This window comes from Chlorocebus sabaeus, chromosome 15, assembly GCF_047675955.1.
Source record: "Chlorocebus sabaeus isolate Y175 chromosome 15, mChlSab1.0.hap1, whole genome shotgun sequence".
In the NCBI taxonomy this organism is placed as follows: Eukaryota; Metazoa; Chordata; class Mammalia; order Primates; family Cercopithecidae; genus Chlorocebus; species Chlorocebus sabaeus.
In genome coordinates, this window is record NC_132918.1 from 82,371,116 (window position 1) to 82,392,687 (window position 21,572).

At 42.9% G+C, this 21,572-nt stretch overlaps 1 protein-coding gene across 3 annotated transcripts in view; it reads right to left on the bottom strand.

The window, feature by feature from the left end:
* MASP1 (MBL associated serine protease 1) overlaps positions 1-21,572 on the bottom strand; it is a 72,335-nt gene that overhangs the window by 35,688 nt on the left and 15,075 nt on the right. For all 3 annotated transcript variants that reach the window (XM_008009498.3, XM_038003059.2, XM_038003058.2), the window contains exons 3-5: positions 7,100-7,277; positions 5,285-5,416; positions 1,217-1,413 (exon numbers count right to left, since the gene is read on the bottom strand). In XM_008009498.3, coding sequence (XP_008007689.3) covers positions 1,217-1,413; positions 5,285-5,416; positions 7,100-7,277 — 507 coding nt within the window. The remainder of the gene's footprint in view (positions 1-1,216; positions 1,414-5,284; positions 5,417-7,099; positions 7,278-21,572) is intronic.

Below are 21,572 nucleotides of genomic sequence, written 5' to 3' on the forward strand. Positions count from 1 at the left end.
AGCTGACACCTTGATTTCAGTTTCATGAGACCCTGAACAAAGAATCCCATTGTGCTCACTGGGACTTCTGACCGACACAATGCTGAGATAAGAAATTGGCATTGTTTTAAGCTGTTATGTTTGTGGCACTTTGCTAACACAGCAAAATAGAAAACCCGTGGCCTATGCTTCCTGCTGTCACCCTCCAGCCAAGCTGCCTCTTAGCCTCTGTATCCAAGTAGGGGACAGGCCAGGCTCTAAGTTCTAGAGTTTTCTTTTGTATCCTCTCAGGCTTTTCTGCCTCTCTCACTGTTGACAGCTTTCTCCTGGGCGGTCTCATTTTCTGGCTCTTTTTGACCTCTTTTGTGGGTTCCTCTTCCTCCATCTAGGTCTCATAATCTATTGTGTTCTGGCTTCCTTTTTTTTTCTTTTCTAGGACGTCCCATTTCCACAGTTAAAATCAGCACCTCTTTAAACATTTGACGGCACCCATCTTTATCCCCAGCTCAGTGTCTCTTCTGAGCTAGACCCTACTATTCAGCTCTACTTGGATGTTTTGGCTGTTCACTCTATAAGAATTGCTGGTTTTACTTTCCAGACATCTCAAAAATATCTCCCCATTATCCCAGCCATAGCTCAAATTGTTAATTATAATATTAAAATAACCACAAATAGAGTAGTTATTTGCCTGTGGTATTTCTTCCATCTTTATTTGCCTTCGACATAGCCTTTTCCCGCAAGTGAGCCCAGCAGCATAATTTGTGGGGCCTGGGGCAAAATGAAAATATGGGGCCCCTTATTTAAAACAAATTAAAAATTTCATACATTCTTCTTTGCCGTGGTAGTTGGCTAAAAAAATAAACAGAAGAAACATAGTTTCATATGTTTATTAAACCAAGCATGAGGCCCTTCTGTGCACAGGGCCCTATGTGACAGCATGGGATGCATGCTCATGAGGCTGGGCGTGCCAGCAAGAGACCTTTCTAAAATGCAGATTCAACCTTAAGACTCTCCTCCTCAAGCCTCCCTAATGGCCAGGGGGGTCATTTCAGATCAGAGATTCCTGGAATAGATCTAATTAAGATGGTAGATATTATTTTAAATAATGCCTTTTTGAGAAACTAGCTGCTTGGCTCTCTATCCTGGGAGAAGAAGGTGAAGATTCCGCAATATCAATTTTCCCAACTCAGCCAAGATTTTCCAGCATCTCCAGGACAAGTGTTCATTGCAGGCTCACCTTGATGTAGTCATAGGGGCAGGGCACCTCAGGATGGTCCTCAATGTCAAATATGTCCTCAAACTGCAGGTTGACCATGAAGCCCTCCTCCAGCTTGATGGTATAGAGGCATTCAGAGCTCTTGGGGTAAGGGTTTGGGAAGTCAGGGCTGGTGATCACCCCAGTTCTTTGAGTGAAGAGGTTGTCACTGCACTCCACTGTTGGAAACATAGCAGAGAAGATGGCACATCACAACCACGGCCACAGCAAGCCTTGCTTATCTGTTACTATATGATTTTCCCTATGGTCCCAAGCAGTAGACAGGGAAGGTATCAGCATCTCCATTTTACAGATGGGAAAAATGAAGCTCAATGAAAGGAAATGATTTATCCAAGGTCTCATGTCTACCGAGTTGAGACTCAAACACAGATTTTCTAATTGTCTGTCCAGGGCTGTTTACCCTGTGTGAAGATCCTTCTCATCAGATCCTCTGGTTTGGGGGTCAGGGAGAGGGATCTGAGAGGGAAGGGTTTCGAGATGGAGTGGTCAGAGGGATGCCTGGACCTCTGTGATCCTGCCCTCCCTCTACCCAGAACTTCAGGAGATCCCTCATCTCCTATAGGCCCTTGACACACACCTCACTTTCTAGCCCCTGTCTTTGTTTTGTTTTTCTTTATGGTGCTATTCACTGTGTTCAATTAAATGTAGCCTTAAGCTTCCTTCTTACTTATTTCATTTTATTTTATGAGTCAGGACCTTACTCTGTCACCTAAGTTGGAGTGCAGTGGTGCCGTCTCGGCCTACTGCAACCTCTGCCTCCTGGACTCAAGTGATCTTCCCACCTCAGTCTCCTGAATAGCTGGGACTACAGGCATGTGCCACCATACCTGGCTGATTTTTGTAGTTTTTCTAGAGATGGGGCCTTGCTATGTTGCCTAGGCTGATCTCAAATTCCTAGACTCAAGCCATCTGCCTGCCTTGGCCTCCCAAAGTGCTGAGATTACAGGTGTGAGCCACCTTGCCTGGCCTTCTTACATATTTTAAATTTAGCCCGAAGGGTTCTGCATACATGGTGAACTGTAACCTAATTGGATTTTTAAGTAGACTAATCTACTCTTCTACTATAAACTAAAAATAAAATCCTAAGCCCTCCACTGACCTAATGGGCCCCCTGAGGCAAAAGGATCTCCAGAAAAACCTTAAAACAGAATTCCTGGCCATGATGGAGTGGTCGGTTAGACACTCCTTCTATATCCCTGTTTCTCTGCAGTTTGGACACAACAAGTGACCAGCATTAATGTTAAATAGAGATCATGAGAGTGAGAAAACAGACTACTCGTGGCAATAAAATACCAAATTGTAAATGATGAAGGACCTAAGGCCATGCCAGGCAAGGGTTAAGTCATGCATCCCCGCACTGAAAGCAGAAACTATGTTCTAACGATGCTACAAAGTTTTTCTTTATCTCCAGCAGCTGAACAAGCACTGGCCTTGCAATAAATGATATGAAAACAATTTTCAGCTCTACCAGATGCCGACTGGCTGATCCCCACCCTGTTCCACAAGCCACAACTATGGCTTTGAATGAACAAGACATCGATTTCAGTCACTTTCTCTTGATAAGAGACTTCTGACCATGGCCTGGTTCTGGCCAGTTTACAGAGGCTGCACACCTGAATGCCTCCTGTCCTGAAAAGACGTTTGGACCCTAACTGTAATACATTTAATGTGAAGTCTCCATCCCAAAATGAACATGGGTCATATGTTGCCTGCATGTGTGTTCAATATGCATGTGTCAGGACCACTGTCATAAATAGTCACAGCTCCTCCTGTAACCTGTTGAATGTGTTTAGCCAACCTGTTCAGCATGAAGCTCCTGCCTCAATCCCTCCTCCTTTTAAGTGCCTGTCTCTGGTCTTGGCTGGAGGTGGTGCTTCCCAGACTATAAGGATGGCCACCTGCTGTAAGACTTTATAAGGAATAAAATCTCCTCTCTTTTTCTAAACTTACAGATTTGAAATCTTGATTTTTAAGTTAACAGTACCAATCACGGAGTTTTGGCCAGTCACGGGTGGCCATCTGTTCAAACTACGTTCGAACAAGGCAAATACCAAGCTGTAAGTAATTTGGCTGTTTCTGTACCTGACTTCCATTTGCTGTCCATCACTTTTCTTCTACTTCCCATAAATCTTATCCAGCATGAGCAACCCTGGAGTTGGTCTGAACATATTCTGGTGGTGGTAGGGTGGGTGGAGGGGAGGAGTCTCAAATTGTTCTTTGCTCAGTTAAACTCTGTTAAATTTAATTTGTCTCAAGTTTTTCTTTTAACAGCTCCTTAACTTTATGTTTATTTTCTTGCTCCCGCTGGACTACAAACTCTGTGAGTGCAGGAATTCTGCTTCGTTCCCCACTGCATTTACTGCACCCAAGAATCCACTGTCCTGGGAACCTAGACATGACTTTAGCCCTGCTAAGGAACCTTGATTTGTCACTAAGACTTTACCTTTGGGCCAGTTCATCCTAGATCTGGGATGTCAATGTCTCTACGCCCTTGTTCATTCTGCTTATTTGCAAATGAGAAAACTGTGGTTCTGAAAAAGGGGGCATGACTAACTTAAAGTTTCACAGCCATGAGCTGCAGGACCACGTGAAGATAGAAGTCTCCTAAGTTCCCAACTGTTTTCATTTTTTACCCCAAGCATTCTCATGGGGGCGATCTTGCCCTCAAGAAAGCTAAAATTCCTTCCTGGTGGGGAAGGTCTTACTTTTCAAATGCACAATATACAGATGGACATGCAGTACATAAACAGATATATAGTATATCTGTGGTATTAAAATTTCATGGGGGAGAGAGGAGCTATTAGGAAAATGATACTTTAAAAAGCTCCTGGTGACAGGTGAAAATGAAGAAAATGAGTGAGAAAGCTTGCTCTGCCCTAAGCATTCTTGGCCCTGACTGTACTCAACACATAGTAGACACTCAGTAAAAACTCAACTGAATAAAAACAATAGAAAACATACACTCTTTAAGAAAAATCCTGCACTTGCCTGTTCTTTTGGTTTTAGATCGCTTTATACTGATGTGTTACATAGGGTTTTATTCAGAAGCAAATAGCAGCTTTTGAAAGAGGAAGAAAAAAAACTTTTGTCTCCAGACTTGCCCTCCTCCAGTGATCCCTCACTGAGCTTCCAAGTGAGATTTCAAGCATAGATGCTTATCCTGGACCACACTAAACTACTGGCTGTTCCCTGAAACATTGCAAGTTCTATCACACCTCTGATTGTTTGCAGAAGCTGTTCTCTCCACCTGGAAGGCCCTTCTTCTCCTTATTCTTTCATCTCTGTCAAGGGTCACAACTCTGGGAGGTGTTTGCCTGCACAGGTCTGATTGTGCTATGTCCATACTTCCATTATGTAAATGTAATGGAAACATTACTGTTAAAATAGAGACCATAAGACACTTCACCATTTGCTTACATGGCCATTACCCTACTAGCCCAAGAGCTCCTCCTAGAAAGTGGCTAAACCCTTCCATTTCTCCATCCCTCTCTAAGCACGAGACTACAGCATAGTACGTATGTTGATGAGAGATGAAAACAAAGATAGAAGGAATGGGAAGTTTTCTGACTGTTTCTGTTTGCCTCTTTCCTCTCTCTCTTCTTCCCTTTGGACTGAGGTCTCTTTATTGTAGAGGAACTTAGGGGCCATGGGAAAAAAGAGGAAAAGGAGTTGCTGGGTAAAGCATAATTCATGACTCAAAGAGAAAGAACTGGGAAACCCAAGTTTTCCCCTAACTTGACCAGACCAATTGCCTACAATAGGATAAGACACAGCAACCTATATAGCAAAAATGCTGCCCGGAAAGAAAGACAGCCAGATAGTCTAGAGCTTCTCTCCTTTGGGAACCCAAGTTTGGGTTTCCAGGCTGGGTGGACATTTCTGCATCTTCATCCACGTGGGGTCTGAGGTGCATCATTGACTTCATTTTTACTTATTTGTACTGCATATCTGTCTTTCTCTGAGCCTCATCTAAGGTTATTGAGGATGTGGCCTATAAGGGCAATGCATAGAATCATTGGTAGTCTCTACCTCGGCAGGTCCTGTTGTCTGTGTGGAGGATGTAGCCGAAGCGGCAGGAGCAGTAGTAGCCGCCAATGTAGTTGTGGCAGTAGTGGTCACAGGACAGCTCCTCATCCTCCCTCTCCTTGCACTCGTCCACATCTGTAGGGCAGGTAAAGCCTCTCCATCAATACATGCATGATGATGAAGACTATAGCCAACATTTATAGAGCACTTGATATGGGCCACTCACTATGTTGGGAGATTCACGCATTCTCTCATTTAATCCTCACATACAGCCCAGAGGTAGCCATTATCTTCACTTTACAGACTAGGAAACTGGAACTCAGAGAGGTTAGGCAACTTACCCAAGGTCACAAAGAGCCAAGTTCAAACCCAGGCAACCTGACTTCTGGTGGGACCACTATCCTCTAACAGTCATAATAATAATAACCGTGTGTGGGATAATGACCTCATGAAGCATTACACATTTGTTACTACGCATTCTGTTACTATTCACATTCTATGGAGCATGAAATGGAGACATGGAGGCATTAATGAACTTAGAGTCACACAGATAGTAAGTGGCAGACCCGGGATTTAAATCCAGACAAGCTGGGTACAGAGCTTGTGCTCTTAACTTCTACTTCATGCTTTCTTTCTTTCTGCCCCTAATTTGGGTCAAGCCCTGTCCTAGGCATTTGAATGTACATTTCCCCGAAAGGGATAAACAAATGGCCAATAAGCACATGAAAAGATGTTCAACACTGCTAGTCATTAAGGGAATGTAATTTAAACCACAATCAGGTACCACTACATACCCACCAGAGTGATTAAAATTTTAAAAAATTGACAACATCTAATGTTGGTGCAGACGTGGAGCAGCCAGAACTCTCGTACATTGGGGGACAGATAGAAAATGGTATATTTGCTTTGGAAAAGGTCTGGCAATGTCTCATAAAGCTAAACATATACCTATCCTCTGACCCAGCAATTCTTCTCTTATATATTTACTCAATAGAATTGAAAGCATATGTTTGCAAAAAGACTTGTACAAGAAGGCTCATAAAAACTTTATTAGTGAGAGCCAAAAAATGGGTAGATCCCAAGTAGCCATCAATGAGAGAATGAGTAAACATACTTTAGTATATTCGTACAATGGAAAATTACTCTGCCAGCAAAAGGAGCAAATTACTGATGCGTGTGACACATGAATGAACTTCAAAAACATGATGCTGAGTAAAAGAATCCTCATCCCCAAAATATATTCTCTATGTGTTCATTTAAATGAAGTTTTAGAAGAGGCAAGAATTAATCTATAGCAGAAAAAAAAAAATGAAAACAATTGTTTCCTCTAAGGGAAGTGGGAGCAGAGATTGACTGGGCGGGGACCCAAAGGAACCCTCTGGGCTGGTGGTAAAGTTCAATGTCTTGTTAGAGGTTTGGGTTACACACAAATATAGATTTTTCAAAATTCAGCAAATGTTTACATGAGATATGTGTATTTCATTTTATGTCAATTTTACACAAAAAGAAAAAATACTGTGAACAAATATTGAACTCTAGCAAGATAATATGCATGCTGAATTATTTAGGAAGAAGTGTACTGATGTCTGCAATTTACGTTAAAACACTTTGTAAAAGATGAATTGCTGGATGGATAGAGGATAGATGATGGATAGATATGTGATAGAGCAAATGCAGTAAGACATTAATGGTAGAATCTATGTGGTGCATAATCTATGTGGTGCATACACAGATTTCCATCATAAAGGAGAGGGCCCAGGCAGTTTTCATCTTCGGAGAGAAAGAGAGACCTGAGGATGAGTCAGTTCTCCAACTTACCCACAGCCATGTAGTGGGCATCAAAGCCTGTGAATCGCTCCTCATTGGAGAAATCTGACCGGAAAGTGATGGACATGAAGGAGCCAGGGGAGAGGACCACCTCCTGGCCGGGAGTCTGCTCTGTGTCTGTGGTCTCCCTGCCACAGAAGGTTGCCAGCACCTGGTCCTCAGTTTCTACCTTTGAGGTCAAAGAGAAAGGGAACAAGGTGAGCAGTTTCCCAGCTAGGCTTCTTTTCTTATCTTTGAAAGAAAAAGGAAGAGGCCACCCAAGAGTAGGTTAGTCAGCCTGAGAAACCCAAAGAAAGGAGGTTAAGGATTCTTGAGAAAAGATGCATTACAGGTTAAGTCAATGTGGACATCTGATCAGTTTCATTCATCTTATTTAGTTCCATTAGAAGTAACTTGATATTTGTCATTCCTGTCAATAATCAAAAGGCTTATTTATTAAAAACAACTCAATATGAAAGTTTTTAAAAAGTTAGATGACCTCACGGACAGATTCTCTGTGCAACAGGAACTTACCACATTTCCAAAGAATGGAAACTGTGTATACAATATAAGTCATTCATTGATATCCAAGGTGTGCCTACTGCCGAGCAAAGCATGAGATGGAGTTGATGAGAGATAGACACAGTTCTGTGCACAGGACAGCAGTGTTGAGGTTGAGGAACACGGACACAGGCAGGTATTATACAGCGTGACAAGTGCTTTCATACAAGCAGAAGCGCTGCATATGCACTCAAAGCAGGCAAACAATCCACATTAGAATATAAGCTACAGGAGAGGACTTTATTTTCTTTAGAGATGTGTCTTCAGTTCATGGAACAGGACCTGGCACATAGTAGTTATCCAATAAACATTTGTTTACAAGAACTAAAAGTACAAGCCCCATTCTGTGAACAGTGAGTAGCCAGGGAGTCTGTGGGGATTGTAGGAGGAGATGTACTTGGAAGGATACATGGAAATTAAATTATGGTTGACCTTGAATGCCATTAATTCTGTGAGTAAGTGGAAGACACTGAAAACTTTTAAGCAGGAAAGTCATGTAGTGACCATTAATGTTTAATAGGCAGTCTTAATATAGAACTATTTATTGGAATCATCCAAAAATAGTTTGAGTGTGTATCTCTGTGTGTACATGTTTGTGTTAAGACTTAGATGCAAAAAACATGCCTGTTTGCCAAAAGAATTCCCTTCTTTGGAAGAGCCAGAGGCTCTGTGCAAATTCAGAGATCCAAGCAAACATCCTAAACTGATGGCTTAAAGCTGATTTTATGTGAGACAGGAGTTTGGGAAGCTTCGTATGATAGCTAGTTGGTATATTTATTTGAGTATGAATTCTTGACATACCTATTCAATTATCTTATACCTAATCCAATTCTTATAAGTTGTATTTGTGTTTGCAACCTCTGGACTAATATTTTAGCCAAGATGCTTGAAAAAAATCTCTTACCAAGAATGATTCCTGCTGCCTTTCAAAGTCATTAAAGAAAAGTTCTCAAAGGCTGCCTATCTCTAGTAGCTTCTAATGAATTCATTGTTTTGTTCATTAGCTTAGCATGTCAGAAATATCTTGACATTTGACACTTCTGTTTTGAAACTAATGGTTTATTTATTTAAAATAAGTGGGAGTTTTAAAGAAAAACAATTTGCCCTGGCAACAAAACACAAGTACAATTAATCACTAACTTTGGGAATTGAAGTGTAAACAGAAGATGAGATCATGGCTTTGCTATTTATTCCTCTTCTCTGCAGATACCAGCCGAACTCACACCAGTCTTGTTACTGTAGAATGTGCCTATCTGCACACAGCTGAAATGTCACTTCCTTGAACCCCCAGCTGCTGTGTTATTTTGTCTGACTCAGTTTTCCAGATAGCCAAAGGTTTACCTAACTATAACTAAAAATTTTCTTTTTGGTGTAACGCTTTTTTAAAAAGTTCTTTAAAGAAGTACCCACTTTCTCTAGTGAAACATGCTAACCCTTTCTTGGTGATCCAGGGACATTGTTATGAATGTCAGCCATTGTGATACTACATTAAAGTGATAATCTTGGGGATATGGAGTTGTGTAATGTCGCTTGACCTGCATTAAACATTGCCGGACTATAAAGCCTTGAAATTCTGAAATCTTCTTTATGTAGTGTTTTATTTCTTGTCTTTTTACCAGCCTATTCACTGTACTTTTCTGTCTGCTTATTTTTAATATGTTGTGAATTAGAAACCAGTTAAACTGCTCTTGCTAGAACTTAATAAAAAAAGGCTAAATAGATTTAGAATGAGGGCCTGGGAAAGGGATTCTTCTGTGAGTAACTGCATGAACTAGAGTATACCATCTTGGTGACCTCTGCTTTGGAGTAATATGATATATAGGAACCTGGCAGTTGGAGGTCCTGGGTCCTGTTCCTGACACTGCCACATCCTGCATTTTGGGCCATCTCCTTTCTAGCTCTCAGTTATTCACCTGTAAACACAGGGTAGTTTAGACTAGCTGAGCTCTAGATTCCTTTCCAATTCGGACATAGTAGTCATCATAGTCTAACAGAATTCTAACAAATCATCATACTCATATATTGTATAAACCAACCAGAAGATGGTAAGCAGGAATTTTAACACTCAGATTACTGCCTGTTGATGAACTTGAACTTGTTAATAATGAATAGTCATGCCTTGGGCATTAACAGTTCCAGCTACACAGCCTTCTTTCTGTAACTTGGTATCCCCAAGGCCTCTTGGGTTTTGCGATGACTGGGACATGAACTTTTCAATGAACCCACTGGTCATTTGGATTAGGGAGATACTACTGAGGGTCTGCGAAAAATGACCTCCCTCCCTGTAACGTCTGGGCTTAAGGACCTTTTCGTAATGGCAGATGAATGGTTATCACCTGCAGAGTCACAGTATTCCAGAGAACAGGAAGCATGCCCCAGCTGAGGCCCATGGGAAAATCTGAGCCATACATCCTTTTAGAAGCAGAGAAGAGAAGGCCAGTAGCCTGGGGCCCTGGGAATTCAGCCTGTAGCTCAGAATAGAGTCCTGGAATATCAGAGCTGGGCAGGACCTTTAAGAGCTATTTCTATCTGCCTCCTTCTATAGGAAACAGAGGTCAAGAGAGGGGAAGTGACTTGCTCAAGACTGGAGAGATAACACGAACATTTTCTGATATCAGTTTTGCTTTGGGAACTATTCTGAGATGAGAGAAAAGAACCCACCAACCCAGAGAGTACATGACTAAAGACACAGACACTTGGCCAAACAATTTTCCTGGCTCAAAGGGCTCTTGAAACCTTATCTTGGGTGCATGGACTGTCTCTTAGAGAGGATGTAGCTCACTGACAGCTCCAGTCATAACTTAAACAGAGGGGTCACTGGCCCTGGTTAACATTTGCATCCTCTGCTGTGGAGTATGGAGTTCTATAAAGATCATTTACCTCTGAGTATAGGCGGATTGAGACCTAGCTTCTATTTGGACTGTCCCGTCTCAGAGGTCATCACATCAACATGTTGGAGAGACCTTATCAAGTGAAGACAAAACATTCGTAATAATAGAGACCCACATGGCTGAGAATCATAAACTCTTCATTTTTCTATTTCTTCTTGTGGGCAACTGTGTCCTTATAGACTTGTTATTTAGGACACCAACATGTGGCTATATGTCCTCAATTTGTTTTCTTTGAACTCAATTCACCAAATATGTATGTACTAAGTTCTGTCTACATGTTAATGTGAAGTATGCCAAAAATTATTTATTTGTTATACGAGCTTAATAAGCAAGTTCCCTGCCTCAGGAATGTAGAAGAATAAGATAAGTACTCAAAGGTATATGTGTTGGGGTATTGTCAGGGTATGGTAAGTGCAATCAAAGATAGGCTGCCCTGGGGGTTTAAGGAATGGAAAAGATTGCATCCAGCTGAGGGGAATCAGAAAACATTTAGGAAAAAGAGAATAATCTTTGAGCTGGAGACTGAAACATGAATAGAATTTAGGCAGGTAGAAATCATGGATGGATGGCAGGGGGTGGGTAGAGTATGTAGGGAGAGGAAATAGTGAAGGCCTGGGATATTCAAGTCTCAACTGCTCCTCCCCACTACCCATTGCCTGGTGTCAGAAAGGGGATCTGTTGAGGACAGAGAGCTGGGAAGGCAGATCTGAAAAGGAGAAGCCACGAGGCCTTGGTTTCCATGAGTTTCCTACCTCAGCAGAAACAGCAAAACCTCCTAGGCAAAACTATGGCAGGGCAGCAGGGGTTGACCAAATTTTTGTGGAAGGACAGATACTCTATGGAAGAACAGCTACTCTATGGAAGGACAGCTACTCTTACTATGTATGGCTGCTCTCTGCATGTCCATGAATTCATTACATCAGCTTAACAAATGCATTGATGGCTACCAACTGGCTCCTGAAAGCAGTGTATAGAGAAAGCAGCCCAGGAGGGATTGCTCTCCTTTTATAGATGAGGAAATTGAAGCCCAGATAATTTGAACAAATTGGGCAAGGTGACTGGTGGATCTAGTGAGTGGAGAATGAATCTCATGATAAATGAATCTAGTGAGTGGTGGCTTTAGGTCCACAATTGCAACATCCTGATTCCCTAGCCAGTGCTTCTCTAAGACATTAGGCAAATAAACAAAGGCTGTCTTATAACCCAAATGCCTCATGACTTTGTTTATCAATGTTCCCGAGCTAACTCCTGGAGCCTTTCTGAAATCTGCTCAGGGCCCTTGAGGAGCATTGCAGACCTAATTTAGGCAGACATTTAGGGAGTATGCTGGATTACCCTGTTGCCAGTTTAGTTACTCTGGGAGTCATGTTCCCCAGACTTTCTTTCCCTGTATAATTCCAGATTAGAGTTGGCCAAAAGAGGAATTTGTGCAAGTTTGAAAGGCAATAGTATTCACTCACTGAAGGTTGTTTTGTAATCACATACAGAGAAAGAAAGGTGTAGATGTGTCCAATACATCCTCACTTGCTCTCACATTCCTCTACTCTGAACCCAGCTCTTCTTTATAACTGCTGGCTCTGATGATCAACAGTGGCCCATGCCTATTACCAGATGCTTTCAGGTGAAACCACAGAGGTGGTAGCTGCTTACAGCCAACAGCTTCTCAGAGACCCCTTTCCATGAGCTTCCCCTTCATAGTTGCACTTTGGCCCCTTAGGTAGAATTGACTTATCAGATTCCCTTGCAGATGCAAGTATTTCCACCCATGCCAGGGCTTTAAAAGAACTGCTTGGTGACGACCTTTTCTGTAATCCTCTAACTCCCCATTCCCAACTTTCACTTGCCCAACTCCTTCTATAATTACATGAGTTCTAATACCCATAAATATTAATTATCTCATATTACTCATAAAGACTTTGCCTTCCTGATTGAAGTCTGACTGATATAGTTATTGATACCAGAAGTAGAATGCTGCAGTAACAGAAAACTAGAATATGTGGCTTCAGTTTTGGGATTGGCTAGCAAGTAAATACTAGAAAAACAGTGAAGAGACTGCTATAGGAGTATAAAACAGACCACTTGAGTAATGCAGTGGTGAATCAATTGGCAAAACTTGTCTGTGGGAACTTAGAAGGTAGAAAAGTGTATGTAATGGGCCAGGTGTGGTGCCTCACACCTGTAATCCCAGAAATTTGGGAGGCCTAGGTGAGGAGATCACTTGAGCCCAGGAGTTCAAGACCAGCCTAGGCAACATAGCAAGACCCTGTCTCTACAAAAAGTACAAAAATTAGCCAGGTGTGGTGGTGTGGCACGTGCCTGTAGTCCCAGCTACCCTGGAGGTTGGGGTGGGAGGATCGTTTGAGCTTGGGAGGTTGAAGATGCAGTGAGCCATGATCATGCCACTACACTCCAGCCTGGGCAACAGAGGACAGAGCGAGACCCTGTCTAAGAAAAAAAAGAAAGAAAGAAAGAAAGATAAAGAAAACTGTATGTAATGAACTTGCATATCTGGCTAAGGAAATCTTTAGACAGGATGTTGAAAGTGTCAGTATGTTCTTCTAGTTGTGTATGGCAATGTACTTCAGGAAGAAGTAAGTCTCCAATACGTGAGTGGAACTTAGAGGAAACATAGAGCGCCCAGAACTAGCTGGGTTGGAAAACAGTCTATACACTAGTAAAAGATTTTAAGGCTGGGTGCAGTGGCTCCCACCTGTAATCCCAGTACTTTGGGAGGCCGAGGTGGGTGGATCACGAGGTCAGGAGTTCGAGACCAGCCTGGCCAACATGGCGAAGCCCCATCTCTACTAAAAATACAAAAATTAGCTGGGTGTAGTGGTGGGTGCCTGTAGTCCCAGCTACTCAGGAGACTGAGGCAGAAGAATTGCTTGAACCTGGGAGGAGGAGGTTGCAGTGAGCTGAGATCATGCCATTGCACTCCAGCCTGGGCAACAGAGCAAGACTCTGTCTCAAAAAAAAAAAAAAGAAAGATTTTAAAACCAAAAATGGCTTCAGGGTAAATGTCAAATCAATGATGTGGCTGTAAGAATCATTTGTCAAGACCTAGAATATTTAAGGCAGTACCTAGTACTCCCTATCAGCCAGACCACAAGGCACCTAAGAATCTTTTTTTTTTTTTTTGAGACGGAGTCTTGCTCTGTCGCCCAAACTGGAGTGCAGTGGCCGGATCGCAGCTCACTGCAAGCTCCGCCTCCCGGGTTCACACCATTCTCCTGCCTCAGCCTCCCGAGTAGCTGGGACTACAGGCGCCCGCCACCTCGCCCGGCTGGTTTTTTTTGTATTTTTTTAGTTAGAGATGTGGTTTCACCGTGTTAGCCAGGAGAATCTTAAGAACATCGTTCTGTAGCATCCTGATATGCCCTTCAAAGTAGAAAGGTCTATTTTGAAAAGAACTGTGGATATGTTTTTTATCTAGTGGAGTGAACTATATTCTGCTACATAGGAGACCCAAAAAGATTTTAAGGGGGCTATATCAGCTTGGACTAGAAATGACTGTGGCAATTCAAAATGAAAAGAGGCTCCTGAGCTTCAGGTTTCTATGTACAGGAAGTGAGCCAAATAGACTACTCAGCTGCAAACATGGGCCATTTCTTATAGAAAGGAAAGAACGTCTCAGAAGGCAAAGCTAAGAAGCCAGAGGCAGGGTCAAGATCAGAGGCAAGAGCCACTCACTGCTCCCAGAAAGCAATGGACTGGGGATCCACTCTCACCACTCCCAGGAAGCAGAAGTGGGCTCTAATCAAGGAACATTCTTGGTATCTGGAGTGGGCAACGTGTGCCTGGCTAAATTTCAGAAATACTATGGAGCAGTAATTGCTATAAGCCTCCCACTTTTTTCATTTTTCAATGGAAATTCTATTGTGGTTATCTTATTCTTCTCTCACCAAGACAAGGAGATATTGAGCATGTGGAGAGAAAATAACTTTTCTTTTGGGTTCAGAGATCTCTAAATCCAGAGGAGATATACTTCAAGAGCTATATCTTTGTTTGTCATCTGACTCTAGACCTGATTTAGATCATGAGGTCCTGGAGTTGAAGCCTGACCTGCTAATGGGATAAAACTTTGAGAGAAGGGGCAAACATGCATTTCACATATGCAAAGAACATGAATTATTTTGTCCCTAGGATAGATTATAATATATTGTTTGCAAAAATTATTCACAATAATCTCTTCCATTTCTGCACACAGACAATTTTTGCAATGTAACTTCACTGCTCATTGATTGACCTAACTTACTTTGACAATAAGTATACAACACGTTGAAAGCCGTATACTATTTCCAAACTTAGGCCTCAAGGTTCCTTTGTTTAGGCCTTTGTTTAGGCCTTTGTTAAGGCCTCAAGCTATTAACAAAGATTCTTTGCTTAGCCAAACTTTAGTCAGCTTCTGAAACATCTCCTCGGCTCATCTGTGTACTTCCTTGTAAAACTCAGTTTTAGCAAAATATTTGCTGAATCAGTGTAGCAAGAATGCCCCATCCCTGAAATCTTTTCACCCTAGAGATTGAATTGGGATCTTCATCCTCCACCATCCCCCAGGTGCTGTCTGATCATCTTGGCCTGTCATCAGCAAGAATCCTGTTAGGTCATTTTAGCTAGAACCCCCCTTACGCCTGATGTTTCCTCTTAGTAATTTAACATCTGCTGACCTCCACCCTGCTCCCTGGCTTTAAATCTCCACTTGCCCATGCTACACTCAAAATTGAACCCAATCTCTCTCCCTCACTGCAAAATCCCATTGTCGTGGTCCCTATACTTTTTGTCCTGGTCCTGAATAAAGTCTGCCTTACTACACTTTAACAAGTACAATTGAATAATTTTTTCTTACATATGTGGAATACTGCCCTGAGGCAACTGTGTGAAGAAGCCCTGTGAGGCCTACTGGAGAATCAGTGGCCACAGAGGACAGAGATGAACCGTCTGATTAAAATCTCTAGACCAATTCACTGGCATTCACCATTAGCCACGAGATGAGCAACTCAGGCCATCTTTGACCTTCCAGCTTCAGACATGCCTCTGAACAACTGTAGCTGCATGAATGACCTCAGGCTAATCCAGCAAAAAGACCATCTCATTGGGCCCAGCTCAAACCCCTGACCACAGAATCATAAACAAACAAAATGGATGTTGTTTTAGCTACTAACTATTGGAGTGGTTTATCATACAGCAATAGATAACTTTTATAGCAAGTAAGAAAGTGATTTGGGACAAAAAATAGGCTGACGTTTGTAAACTGAAATTTGGAGAATCACAATGTCATGGGTTCCTGGGGCCTCAAAAGTCACCTAGTCTAACCTATTATCTTTTTACCACACCCTTAGCGAATATCATACCACCTTTTCACTATCAGCTGCAGGGATGAGAAACTCAGTATCTTCCAAGATAGATCAGGCTGTTTGGATTATCCTGGACTTTGAAAGTTATCTCTTGGCTCCATATCTGGGAATATAACCTAGGGAAAAATATTTCAAATGTGGAAAAAATCTTTTATAAACAAAGATATTTATAGCAGTCATATAATAATAGAATATTAGAAATACTGTAAATATCCCATTCTAGAGAAATAGTTAAATTAGTATTAACTTCTAAACACAAGGCAGCCGTTAATTATCACATTCCTGGAGAGTTTATAGCAATATGTAAATATTCTTAAGAGGCGATACTAAGTGAAAAAGCAGAAAAAATAGTATATATGGTATAATTATACCTATGTTGAAAGTATGCATTGAAAATAAGAAGGAAAAGGAATTAGAGTGACTCTTAGCAATGGTTAGCGGAACTATAGGTAATTTTTCTTCTTCCTCTCTTTTTACATTTAAAAAGAAACTTGAGCTCAAAGCTGCTTCTCTCTAGCTTTTACCCCATGGTATAAAATCGGTTAATTCAAGTCAACAAACAAGGAGGGCACACAGGAGGAGCAACTAAACCAGCCTGGAAATGCAGGGTCATGCATCTGCTGTCACCCGCCTCCCCTCGAGTCTTCCCTTCATCACAGAACATGGCGTGGGGACTCCTCAGCACTCTGTCACCCCCTCTCATTTATCCAACCCTTGGGTCTCAACAGAGTTGAAAAAGAGATCTTTGCTTCATAAACAATAAGGTGAAAAGTAAAATTCTGAGAAAACATCAAGAAACTCAGAATACCTAAAAGTCACATATGGCAGTATATGGCAGGGAGGGTCTCATGTCAGGGGACAGTTTTTGTGACTGTGAAGTCCAAGGAGTGAGTAGGTAGGTGTAAGTAGATGGCTAAGGAGAGACAGAAGAGTTTCTTAGTCCAGAGTTCATGAAGACCTAAAGGAAACGAAAGGGAGAGAGAGAAAAAAAGAGAAGAAAGATCTTAGATGTTTGAGAAAGGTTGCAATAAGAGCATCTCTGCCCTTTGTTGACTTCTCAAGAGTGAGTCAAATTGTGAATTGTTTTCAATTTGTTAGGTTTTCTGTTTCTTTAGGATGCAACCCCTTACTTAGTGGGGTACCTCATTTTTATATGATCTTCTCCAGTGATTAGATGTTGGAAAAATTACTTAAACTCTCTGTACTATAGGGCGAATTGTGTCCCCTTAGAATACATGTTCAAGTTCTAACCCCTGTTTCTCTGCATGAGACATTATATGGAAATAGGTCTTTGCAGATGTAATCAAGTTAAGATGACACTACACAGGGTTAGAGCGGACCCTAACCCAATGACTGGTATCCTCATAAGAAGAGGGAAGTTTGGACACAGAGACACACACAGAGGGAAGACAGCCGTGTGAAGACAGAGGCAGAGATTAGAGTAATGCTGCCACTAGCCAAGGAGTGCCAAAGACTGCCCGCCTACAACTGCCTATTCTAGAAAGCTAGAATAGACAAGGAAGAATTCTCCCCTGGAGCCCTCAGAGGGAGCATGGTCCTGCCGACACCTTGATTTCAGGCTTTTCACCTCCAGAACTGCGTGAGAACACATTTCTGTGGTTAAGAAACTTAACCATTTAACAGCCACCTAGTTTGTGATCATTGATTACAGAAGTCCTAGAAAGCTAATATTCTCTGTATACAGGTCTTCTCATATGTCAAATAGTGAAAATAATAGTATTTATATCACAGAACTGTTGTAAATAGGACGGGAGTTGATATATGTAAAACACTCAGAGAAGTGCCCGGGATATGTTGAGCACTCAGTACATCAATGAGAAAAACAGGACTGCTGAGATCCATCCACCAACCGAGATGACACATTCTGGCTCCCAGCTAGTTGCCATGGGTCACTTCATGCATTTGGAGAACATTAAGAAGCTGAGATTGTCCCTGGATACCCTCTATTTTCTCCATTTCACTCCTTTCCTAATCTTGCTGAAGCCATCAGCAGTGGTTTCCCCTTTTGTGGGGACTCAGAACCCAAGCTGATAGAGCTGGAAGGGCACCTAGAGAGACCTCCCAGCCCAGCCTCCTCCTCTGGCAGGTGGTTTATTAGCTGTTTGGCTCTTTGCACTTTGCAAAGCCTTGCAACAGTCCTGGGGCTGGGAGACTTTAAAAGGGTACTCTTAAGTTATGAAAGGCGATCAGAGCAAAATGAGGGGTCTCTGAAGGCTTCTGTCCACAAGAAGATAGATAGCATTAAGTCTAGGAATTTCTCTCTTTACTTTGTTGTGCTTCAAAAGATTTTTCTACATGCATGAATCGTAGGCCAATGATTCACTGACAGCCCCGGGCTGACTCCTGCTCATTGTGAGTGCTTGGTACTCCTGAGCTCACCTTCAGGGAAAGTCCATCACTCCCAGCCGCTGGGCCAGTGGTTAATGGCCCAGTCCTGCTACTTCACCCGGTAGCTTTACTTTCAGTTAAGGATCTGAGTAGAATAAAGTTAAAGGCACCTGATACCAGATAGAAACCTGGGCCTAGAAACGAAGGAGGCATCTGATATGTGTTTGCATGCATGTGCTGCACTTCAGAAGCTCTTGAAAGCCACATAAAGTAAAAATAACTAAGCTGGCAGATCTAAGCTCAAGTTGACTCCAAATGAGAGGTTCTGGAAGTTAATGCTCCAGTTCTGGCTCAAGTCTTTCGACCATAAAAAAAAGAGTAATAATAATCAGCCAGGCACTATGGCCCATGCCTGTAATCCCTGCATTTTGGAAGGCTGAGATGGGTGAATCACAAGGTCAGGAGTTCACGACCAGCCTGGCCAACAAGGTGAAACCCTGTCTCTAGTGAAAACACAAAAATTAGCCTGGCGTCCTGGCAGGCACCTGTAATCCCAGCTACTCGGGAGGCTGAGGCTCAAGAATTGCTTGAATCCAGGAGGCAGAGGTTCGGGTGAGCGGAGATCACGCCATTGCACTCCAGCCTGGGTGACAGAGTGAGACTCCATCAAAAAAAAAAAGTAATAAAAATAATGATGATAATAATTCCTCATTCTATGTGGAACTTTCCAGTTGACAGGGCACATTTACCTTCTCTATTTTATTTGCTCCTAATGGCAGTCATGTAGTGAATGCACTTCAGGGAGACAGTTCTGAGTCCAGGGAGGTGACAGGACTACCCCAAGTCCACATAGCCTACAAGTAGCAGACCTGAAACAACATCCGGTTGTTCTGACAACCAGGTTTGGCTCAATCATTGGAATCACACAGCTGATAAGCCACCTGCCAGAGCAAAGGTCAGAGCTGAAAAGATCATGAAAAGACCTCAAGTCTATACCTGTCCTTTCTTACATGGAGGAACAAACTTATTTAAAGTCAGTCAAGGACAGAGCCAGTACCGGGCACAGGTGCACTGCTCTTCCAGGACGGTGTCCTTATTTGTTAATCAGGGTGAAAACCTCCTAACAGAGCTGGGTGAGTCCCTAAGCAGGTATTGTGTACATGCAAATGCTTGGCGCCATAAAGAATGTGGGGGCCTGAGAAACAGCTGGCAGGTCCTAAGAGTCCAGGAATCCCAAAGAGTCCAAGAATCCCACTGCTGCCAGGAAGCATTGCCCATTCTCTGGAGGGCTCTGGTCAGAAAAAGGCAGCATGAGCAGAGGGAGAAGAAAGAGCTGGCAGGGGAGGGGTCCTGCCAAGAGCCTGGGAAGCGGGCATCCCGCAGGTGGGAAACCAGCAGTGCCCACCGTCTCAGAGGGAGCTGGGCTGGGGGGTGGGGTGGGAGGGAAGAGTCTGGGAATTGTGTCTGGGAGGGAGAGCCAGGGAGGATTGACAATCTCTTTGGCCTGAGAATGGCTCAGACTCCCCCACCTCACCCTTTCTGGAACTCCAGAGCTGAGCTCATTCATATGCAAATCCCTTCTGCAACTTGCAGGCTGGGCCCCAAACAGTTCAGGACAGGAAAATAGCCCGAGGATGGGAAACACAAAGGGTGGTTGTGTTCTGCGGCAGAAGCTGCTTGTCTCCAGGTGTGTCATAGCCAGGATGCGGGTGAAGGCAGTGATGAGGCCGGTGCTGAGTGGACAGAAGGGGCCGCCTTGGGCAAGTGTCTTCCAGCAGAGTTTCAAGAATTGTGAGCCACTGTGTTCCTGTGACACTGTCCAGGACCTTGCCCTGACCCAGGCTAAACTTACATCCTCAAATCTTTGCACTGAAATCCTACAAGAGCACTGGAATAAGGACCAGTTGTCACATCTCTGCCACTCATACTTCAGGGGTCACTTAAACCTCCCCAGGCAGTAGGTGCGCTGGAGTAGGTGGCAGCTCTCACCAGTTTCTAGGAGCCAACTGTCAGTTTTTCAGGGATTTTGCTCCCCTGTTGTTAAATCCAATCATTAAGTTTCACAAACTTACCATTAAATAAATTCTATTAGTTCTATGAAAACTTATTACTTCCTAATTATGTGATTGTTCTATGATATATGCTCTGAGGGCTCTCTGCGTCTATGATATCTGAATGTTGAATGATGAGCCACTGCATGTCTCTTTTCCCCCATTCCCTGCCCCCACCCCCCAGTCTGGTTGTTAGCACTCATACCCCTGTCTCCAGGCCGCAGTTTTCACAAACGTAAAAAGTGGACATTAATACTATCCTCTGAACATCAAGTCAAATGAGATTCGGGGCATGAAAGCAGCTTGCAAAGCCTGCCATTGCCTGGCAGCATTTAGCAGGAACCCTATTTTGCAGCCTCCCATCCCGCTCTCCTTCTGTACCTCTGTCTTCATTGATGTTCCTGCCCTCCAGCCACACTGCCATCCTTGCTCTTCTTCAAACACACCAGGCACTTTCCACCTGGAGGCACTGAATGTTCCCTCTGGTTGGAGTGGCCCCAGGGTAGCCCCCCCACCAAGAAAGCCACATGGCTAACCTTCTTACCTGCTTCATGTGTTTGCTCAAATGTCACTCTGTCAATGAGCACCGTATTTAAATCAGAGCCCCCATCTCAACTCATGCAGAGCCCTGCTCTATTTTATTTCTTTGCCCGTAAACTTATTACTTACTACATCATTTAGTTATGTATTATGTTTAGTGTTTACTGTCTGTGTATCCCAGTGCAATGTAAGCCTCACTTTAGAGATTTCTGTCTATTCTAATTACTGCTGTACCCTAAGCTCTAATAAATTGTAGACACTAGATGAATAGTTGTTGGATAAATGAACACCTCTCCTTCCCTAATGTTTCCCTTTATAAGCATATCAAAGTAAATTCAGGCACTGCTCTTCACCAAGGTGTTTTCAAGAGCAACATGTAATACACTCAAGCACAGAGATGTGCACCCCATGTACACCCACACCTGGGACATTCCCAGCTCACGCTCACCCACATTCTCTGCCTCAGCACTGGGAGCTTCCTTTTGTTTTCCATCACCCTGAAGCCTGTGCTGTTTGCACTTTCGGCATGAAATGAGCTTTCATCACACTTTCCTGATGCAAGCTCATTTTCCTTTTCTAATTCTTCTGAGTCAGCTAGAATTGGTGTTTGGGACCCGGTGTCTCTGGAGTGGGAGAATTCCACTGGAGACTACAATTGAAATTCATGAGAAATGTTTACCCATTTCTCATTTCCTTCTGGGGCCAAGGCCTCCTGTCCACTCCCAGAGACTGAGCAGAG